At 39.9% G+C, this 9057-nt stretch overlaps 1 protein-coding gene across 1 annotated transcript in view; it reads left to right on the top strand.

The window, feature by feature from the left end:
- The first annotated feature begins 2167 nt into the window (after nucleotides 1–2167).
- Nucleotides 2168–9057, top strand: part of PLCE1 (phospholipase C epsilon 1) — a 133719-nt gene continuing 126829 nt past the window's right edge. The window contains exon 1 of the mRNA XM_015822694.2: nucleotides 2168–2884. Within this exon, the coding sequence (XP_015678180.2) occupies nucleotides 2168–2884 (717 nt within the window). The remainder of the gene's footprint in view (nucleotides 2885–9057) is intronic.

Below are 9057 nucleotides of genomic sequence, written 5' to 3'. Positions count from 1 at the left end.
GCTGTTATACTCTGGTAGGGGCTGCAATCTTGTTTCAAGACTTCCCTATTTTTCCTTCATGCAAACAGCAGTTGCAAGGTGCTCTGACAAAAATAGTTTTGCTACTCATTTCTTTTAATACCAATTTATCAGCATCTGGCCTGCAAATGTTTTAATGGAACTTCATTTTACTTTAGAAATTTACGTTAAAGATTCTGGGCAGAAAGAACCTATTTGCTTTATTACATATATCTTATTTACACTTCATTAGCAGTGATTTCATTGCGAAAGGTAAATAGTTTGCCAAAAGGCTTCACATTTGTACAGGTAGTCCTTGACTTATCACTACAATTGAGCCCAAAATTTTTGTTGCTAAGTGAGACAGTTGTTAAGTGAGTGTTGTCCCATTTTACGATCTTTCTTGCCACAGTTGTTAAGTGAATCACTGCAATTGTTAAGTTAGTAACAGGTTTAAGTGGATCTGGCTTCTCCGTTGACTTCGCTTGTCAGAAGGTCACAAAAGGTGATCACATGACCTTGGGACATAGCAACTGTCATAAATATGAACCAGTTGCCAAGCATCTGAATTTTGATCACATGACCATGAGGATGTTGCAACAGTAGTAAGTGTGAATAAGTCATCTTTTTCAGTGCTGTTTTAACTTTGAATGGTCACTAAACGAATAGTTTTAAATCGAGGACTACCTGTATTGTTTCTGCTCAATTATGATTTGATTTCTGATCAAATATGATCTGTCTGTGCTTGATCTATTTCCTTCCCAATTTATGCTGCTGTTTAGATGCCCAGAACATACCACAGTTCTAATATATCAAAAGGAGGATTTTCCTTTGCTCTCATTGTACTGGATTATAGATTTATCCATAATAAAAACAATCTTTGCACAATGTTTTACTTCATCAGAGTTGATAATGATCAAAATCATAAAAAAGATAACCATTGGGGATAGCACGCGTCTTGTCAGAGCCTGAATTCCGTAAAACCAGACTAGTCAGAATCAAAACAAGGGACAAGTGAATGCTGTGCAGATGAGAGGAAAAAAGGGACACAGATTTAAATCTTGAGTTCACTACAAATAGGTCTTCCATTTGATACATAGAAAATCTTTCATTTGAGCTGCACTAGCTTTTCTGCAATAAATCTACCTAACACAACTGCTGTGTTCCTGTATGCCTATTTGGCTCAGTTTTCAATGTTAGGGACAGACTAATACTGAGAGAAAGGGGAGCTGTTATTGTTTGGAGAGGGAGAGAGTTGGGATTGTCATGGGTGCTGCCTTGTAATTAAGCAGATGTGAGACCGTTCTTCTGAGGCCAAGCCTGAGAAGTCAGTTGTTGCTATTGTACCAGCTATCCTGTGGCATAGCAGTTTCTCTGCCCATGTTGCTTGATGCCATCTTTGGGCTGATGGGTGAAATTCTTTGGGGATGTCAACTTGCTTGGATGTGTTACACATATACATATGTTTGGTATGTAATTTAATACCATTAATACTGTGTTTTTTTTCTTACAGAAAACCAACTGGAAGCTGCATGACTTAAGAAGCAAGGGCCTTTTCCTGTTATGTTCTTCTAAGAAATGTACAAGAGGGAAAACAACACTATATTCTATAATAGAAGTATCAGTTGTTGGGAGAAAACAAGTCTAAATGCTGTCATGCTCCAAAGAAATACTGATTGTAATTTATATTCTGTGCCAACCAAGTGATTGGAATTCATTACACTGTAGCTTTGGAGGAAAAATACCTGCACATTTAAAAAATGTCATGAGGTCAGCTTGTTTTCCAAAGAAATAGGCTTTACTTACAGTTGATTTGGGGCCAACATTGGCCATTTGGAATGGATATAATGGAGATAAGCTCTGTAGCTGCCAGTTATGAGAGAACAAATCAGATGTACAGATCTTTTTTATAACTTGAATAAAAAGACCTGCTAGGGAACATTGCTTGGCATTTTTATTTTAACAGATAAAAAAGAAATGACTGATAGAGAAAATGCCTGGCAGGGAGGCACATTTATTCCTGCTTCTTTGGAATTTCTTAACATAAATTATGATCTACAGAAAAACTGTTAAGAGTAATACTATACATATCCAACTATATAACCCATATGATTCTTTTTCAAAGAAAGAGAAATATTCAGAAACTGGAATTTCTTCGCTGCAAAGAGCCATGTATGCTGAAATTCAGTTAAACATGGATGAATCTCAAATGAAGTTGAAGCCACTAAGGAGCCAGTCCTCAGTCCACAAAAAAGAAAGTGAAACTACAGATGCCAGTTATGCTAAAGAGAGCAATAATCTCTCAAAAAGCATACATACTCTGCATAATAATTTCATTTGGAATGACTGTATGTCTTGCACCAATGATTCCATAGCCTGCACTTGTAACTACCTGGACCTGCCATCCTGTGGGAGTAAAACTGGAAAACTCCATGATTCTTCTGATGCGTCAGTGGATAAATTATTGTGTTTCAAAAAAGGAACTCCAAAACTTAGTGTGGGAGGCTCAGGTCACGGTTTCTCAAGTGGTAATTTTACTGGAAGGATGCCTTCAAAGCCTCTTCTGAGCCATTTTGAAAACTGCACTGCCCACAGAATTATGGAGGAAAATTTTTCCCGAAGTAAGAAGGAGCGTTCTACCTTATTAATAAGAAGATTTTGCAAAAATGATAAGGAGATTAAGAAATCAGTCTACACTGGAACCAGAGCAATTGTAAGGACTTTACCATCAGGGCACATAGGGGCTATTGCTTGGAATTGTGTTGCTCAGTGGAAGATTCATACTGAATTAAGGAACACTGGGATTATATCAGAGCAGCTAAAAATCCTTCAAGTTTCAATAAGTCAAGCATTAAATTATTATCTTCTGCAATCTATGCAGCATGGGGTAAGTGCCTTTTTAAAATCCAATTTCAGAATGTGGCTGGGAGATGCAGAATTTACATTTTTAAATTGCTCTTATGGTAGTTAAAATTCAGTGATGTAGCCAATTAAAATAGGAAAATACAGTGTTTCTTAACCAGTTTATTAGAAACCAAAGGAACACATTCTTAATTCTTAAAAATCAATTTATGATGCTATTTTATCAAAGTCTACTGTTATCCAAATATTTAGCTTATTCTTGGGATAAAAATATCCTAAGTCCTCAATTTATGACCACAATTGAGCCTAAAATTTCCTTTGCTAAACAAGATAAGTGAGTTGTTAAGTGAGTTTTGCCCCATTTTACAACCTTTTGCCACAGTTGTTAAGCAAATCATTGCACTTGTTAAGTGAATCATGCGGTCATTAAATGAATCTGGCTTCCCCCAGTGACTTTGCTTGTCAGAAACCTGCTGGGAAGGTTACAAATGGTGATCACAAGATCCTGGGATAGTGTGACTGTCATAAATACACGCCAGTTGCCAAGCACCCAAATTTTTATCAGGTCACCATGAGGATGCTGCAACGGTCATAAGCGTGAAAACTGGCTATAATTCACCTTTTTTCAGTGCTATTGTAACTTTGAACGGTCACTAAACCAATGATTGTAAGTTGAGGATGACCTGTAATGACTAAAAAGAATGATCTGGGCTTGCTGCATATTCAATAGTAAGTTAGGTTGATGCATTATATTTTTAATTGCTTAGGACAGAGAAGAAGTAATCTGTGTGGAACACATTTCTGGAGGATTTGGGGATGTGATAATATCCTGGACTTAGTGACTGCATTTATTTGAATATTACAGTAAAATGTTTTATGGAGTCCCTGGTGCTCTCTGAGCTTGTTTGTATGCTTGCCAACGTTTCATTACCCAACGTAACATCATCAGTGCTAGTGAGTGTGGGGTTTGCTCCCTGTTTATATATAGTAACTTATCCTGCCAGGGTTGGTGGCGATATGGCTTTCTCCTTGGTATTTGTTAAGGGTTTTGTGTTTTGCTTAATTGTCTGATGTTAATCCCTGTTTACCTGGGTGTTGGCTCACGGAGAGAATGTGTTTGGGTTTTTTGTTTCCTTCTTAGCTTTTTTACTGTAACTTTTGAATGGTGTGTAAAAGTAGTTTATATCTGTGTCTGTTGAAGGCTGATTTGTCTGAGTGCCAATATTCCAGGATTTCCCTAGTATTTAGTTTGATCTAGGAAATTCATGATTTCCCAGTTGAAACTGTGGTTGCATTATCCATGTGTTACGAGATTAAGGAGTTATATTTTACTTTTTAAATTATCTTTGGCTGTAAGTACTGTCAAAGCCTTAACTTTGATCTTCTGTAGCTAATACTGAGATAGGAGTTTAGCTTAGTGGTGGAATTCTTGGGTTCTAGTTTAGCTGGAGATATTCCTCGACAAGTGACTGACCAGAACATTATATTATACGAAGAAAAGTTTACTGACAAGGAACAGCCCAGTGATGGCGAACCTATGGCATGCGTGCCAGAGGCGGCACTCAGAGCCCTCTCTGTGGGCACACCTGCTGCCGCTGCTAGCTTGCGCAGGTCCATTAGGCCACCCTGGCACACGGAGCGGCAGCCCCACCCAGCACAAAGGAGGTAAAGCAGCTGGCTAGCAAGCTCGAGTAGAGGTGGTAGAGCATGCCCACATGCGGTCGCTGGCCTCTGTGTGCGGGGGCTGATGGTGTCAGGCAGCAGCCACCCCTGCCTCGCCTTGCCCCGCAGCAATGGCACCCCCACCCTACCCCTGCCTCACCTCGCAGGACGAGCCTCCTGCCCACCGCCCCACCCACCAGAGACCCCCTGGATCTCCCCCAATCCTGCCCAGCTCCCACAGGCATCCCTCCCATGAGCAGCATCAAGGTGGCCATGCTCACCCACCACGCCACTCAGCCTGCCGTGACCACCGCAGTCACGCCCACCCAGTGGGCCACCCCCACCCTCACCCCCCTGAGGGCACCACAATGATGATGCGGCCTTGGCACTTTGCGATAAATAAGTGGGTTTTGGGCTGCAGTCTGGGTACTCGGTCTCTAAAAATTTCGCCATCACTGGAATAGCCTAACAATGTTTCCTTTTGCTGGGAAGTAAAATGATTTTTTCCCCATGATGTTAGAAACAAAATTAGGGAACAAATGTATATTCTTTCAAAAATTGTGAATATAAAGTATCCCCCCTCTACAGTATGGAGCTGTCCATCTACATTGAAATTCATGGTCCAACGTTCTAAACATTTCCTAACACATCTGGAGAGTGTCAAGTTTGACAAAGATGAATGAATGAAATTGGGTAATTGATTTTCTAGCCACAGCTGTAATACTAAAATAATAGTTGTACATAGTTATGTAGTTTCTATCTGCCAAATGGTATCATGTATATAGTGAAACATTTTTGGGAGTTCTTTGATGGTACTCTCATCATGATCAGAGATTTTAATATGAGATTAGGCTCAAATGATGCAGTTCTATATATTGTATATCATCTTTAACAATTATCAGACTTTGATTTAAGAATTGCCATTTTAAACATTGAGGTGCTAACCTTTTAGTCCATAGCATTTAGTCCATACTAGTAGTACAGTGCATTTATTCTATTTGAGTCAGATGAAGATGACTCTAGAGACCTTTCTTTGTAAGGAGTTTGAGTTAGTAGTGTTAATTGTATTCTAGTTTCAGAAAAGTAATATATAGAGTTAAGTATTTCACTAAATTTATCTTATCTTCAGTGAGCAAATTCTTTGTCTAAATTTCTCAGTGAACTTACTTAGAGAGATTTATGGGTCACATAGAAGAAGAAAAAGACATTATTATTTAACACAGTCTTAATTAGGTAGTACACAGCATGCTGGAGATACAAGAATTCTACTCCCAAATTAAGAACAAAATGGAAACCATTAATGTTTCAAAGTAAAGCCATTTGAATTGAAGATTTAAAACTAATAATTTACCATTTTCTGGTCCGATGTGAACTGAACAAATCCTGTGAAGCTTTAAGAAAAAGAATATACTCAGAAACATTGATGACAGTGTTTAATTCAGGCCATTACTACTATGAATTCTGCTTTCTTTCAGTGTATAATAGCTAGTTCTACCTAAGACATTTGATGGAATAAGAACTCTAAGTATATGGGAAGAATATTATCAATCTGTTTTTTAGTAATGATTCTACTGATTCATTCCTTTAACTAAGATTAGGCTATGCTCCAAATAGGTCTTAGTTTCCTACTAAAATTAAATACTAAATTAATTAATATTATAGTTGAAGGATAGGAATGTGCCCCTGGGACAGCAATATAGTTTTTGTTCACGTATAGAAAATATTGGTGATTTAAAATTTATCATACAGATTGTGGTGTTGCAGATTTCCAGAGAATGCAGTTGATCTTTCCTTGTGCAAACTGTACGAATGGGGATAGAAATGGTCCAGCCAGTTAATGCCTAATCAGTTTGCTTTATTTAAGGTTTCAACATTAAAAGCAATAAAACCATGCAACCATACAAACATATACTGTATATCTATTAACAATACAAATACAAATTATGACTAATAGATGCAGAGGAAGGGAGCAAGATGTGCAGGGGGAATCTGCTATTGGTCCATCAACCTGCAGCATGAAACTCCCCCATTTGGACCCCAAGCCAAATGGCAGAGCCACGTCTTCAGGCCCTTATGGAAGATCAGGCGGGTGGAAACAGACCTTGTCGTTGTCGGCTGCCTTGTGACTCACTACATTATTGCTTATTGGAAAAAATTGTGTGGTACTCATCATTTTTGGTACTCATTGCTCCTCCTGGAACCAATTAACGATGAGTACTGAGGTACCATTGTATTTCTAATATGCGCTTCCATCTTGAGGTAGTTTCTGTCCTTAACAAATTCTGTTGCTTTCATCACTTTTGATCTTTAAACTTCTCACTTTTGTAATGCATATCAACTCCAAGTCCCAACCTTTCCCTTCCTTTTGACCCATTCACACTTGCTTACGACAAAGGTAAAAAAATAACAAAAGCAACAAAACAACATGTAAAAAACAAGAAAAAAGTTAAGGAAATGATTGGTCCATTAGTGGGAGAAAATGGCAAGAAGGTGACAAGCAACAGGGAGAAAGCAGAACTACTTAACTCGTTTTTTGCATCCGTCTTTACACAAAAGGAAAAAACAGTCCAACCTATCAAAAACAGTACCGTAAAAAACAGAAACACAAGTTAAGATAGGCAAGAAAATGGTAAGCAAGCACCTGTCCACCCTAGACGAGTTCAAATCACCAGGACCAGATGGATTACACCCCAAGGTTCTGAAGGAACTGNCTGACTTCAATACCTGGGAAGATTCTGGAAAAGATAATCAAACAACGAATCAGCGAACACCTAGAGGCAAACAAAGTCATTACTAAAAGCCAACATGGGTTTGTCAGAAACAGATCATGAATACAAATCTTATTGTATTTTTTGACCAGGTGCACAAAATTAGTGGACCAGAGGAATGCTGTGGATATAATTTACTTGGCCATCAGTAAGTCATTTGATAAAGTAGATCACAACCTACTACTTGATAAGATAGAAAAATGTGGGTTAGACAGCATCACCACCAGATGGATTCATAGCTGGCTGACCGGCCGTACTGCAGTGGTCCTCAATGGAACTGCATCTACATGGAGGGAAGTGTGTAGTGGGGTGCCCCAGGGCTCTGTTCTGGGCCCAGTTCTCTTCAACATCTTCATCAATGATTTGGATGAGGGGATAGATGGGGAACTCATCAAATTTGCAGACAATACCAAGCTGGCAGGAATAGCCAACACTCCAGAAGACAGGCTTAAGATACAGAAGGATCTTGACATCGACTTGAACATTGGGTGCTATGTAATAAAATGAAATTCAATGGTGAAAAAAGTAAGGTTCTACATTTAGGCAAGTTTCAAGATGCAGACCCTAAAGTCCATCCTCACCAGTATCAGAAAAGGGGATTTTCTCTCCTCCATAGATCTGACAGAGGCGTACCTGCACATCCCGATACTTCCGGAACACCGCAGGTTCCTCCGGTTTTGTTACACGCACCGGCATTACCAATACAGAGCCCTTCCCTTTGGTCTATCTTCAGCTCCAAGGGTTTTCACAAAAATTTTAGCAGTCTTGGCGGCTCACCTCAGGTTGATGCTGGTGCGCGTGCAATGCTATCTAGACGACATCCTAGTGCAGTCCAGTTCCTTCCAGGCGGCCCAGTCAGACCTGGATATCACGGTTCATACACTACAGGTTCACGGCTTCTCAGTGAACTTCAAAAAGAGTCACATGACTCCCACAAAGCATCTCCTGCATCTGGGAGCGGTCATAGATTCAGACGTTTGCAAGGTCTATCTTTCATAAGAACGTCGGGTCAGTATCCGAAAGCTGGTGCACCAGCTTCGGAGGGACAAGGCGGTGCCCCTGGTACAGCTGTCTCAACTCTTGGGAAAAATGGTGTCTTGCATGGGGATCGTGCCATGGGCCAGGCTTCACTCAAGAAGCCTTCAATGGTTCCTCCTTCCCTTCCAGAAACAGAACCTCAGTTCCTCCAACAGGAAGGTCAGGGTTCCCCACCACACCTTGTTATATCCCTTCTCTGGTGGACCTCACCCACAATGACCAAGGGGTCCATTTTCAAGGAGCCCCTCAGGCTCACCTTGACCACAGATGCCAGTCTGTTCGGTTGGGGTGCCCATCTTTGCACTCATTTGGCCCAGGGACAGTGGTCCCGGTCGGACTTATCCCACAATATAAATTGGCTCGAGCTCAGGGCCATTCACTTAGCTCTCCGTCAGTTTTCCTCCCTAGTGACGGGACGGCACGTCCTGATTCTGACGGACAATGTGGCGGCCAAGGCTCACGTCAACAAGCTTTATGCCTTTCCTCCTCTTCCGTTGTTGCAGGCCACCATCTGCAAGGTGATTTATTTATTTATTTATTTATTTATTTATTTATTTATTTGTTTAGATTTATATACCGCCCTTCTCCCGAAGGACTCAGGGCGGTGCACAGCATATTAAAAACAAGTAACAATAAAATACCAAAAAATTAATAAATACCAAAATAAAAACCCCTCTAAGACCAAATTAAAAGCCAAATATTAGTAGCTGTGTCGTAATTAAAATTATAT

The sequence above is a fragment of the Protobothrops mucrosquamatus genome, unplaced genomic scaffold (genome assembly GCF_001527695.2).
Source record: "Protobothrops mucrosquamatus isolate PMUCROS unplaced genomic scaffold, P.Mucros_1.0 scaffold1644, whole genome shotgun sequence".
NCBI lineage: Eukaryota > Metazoa > Chordata > Lepidosauria > Squamata > Viperidae > Protobothrops > Protobothrops mucrosquamatus.
Note: the sequence above shows the minus strand (reverse complement) of the source record. Positions and strands in the feature narration are given on the sequence as shown.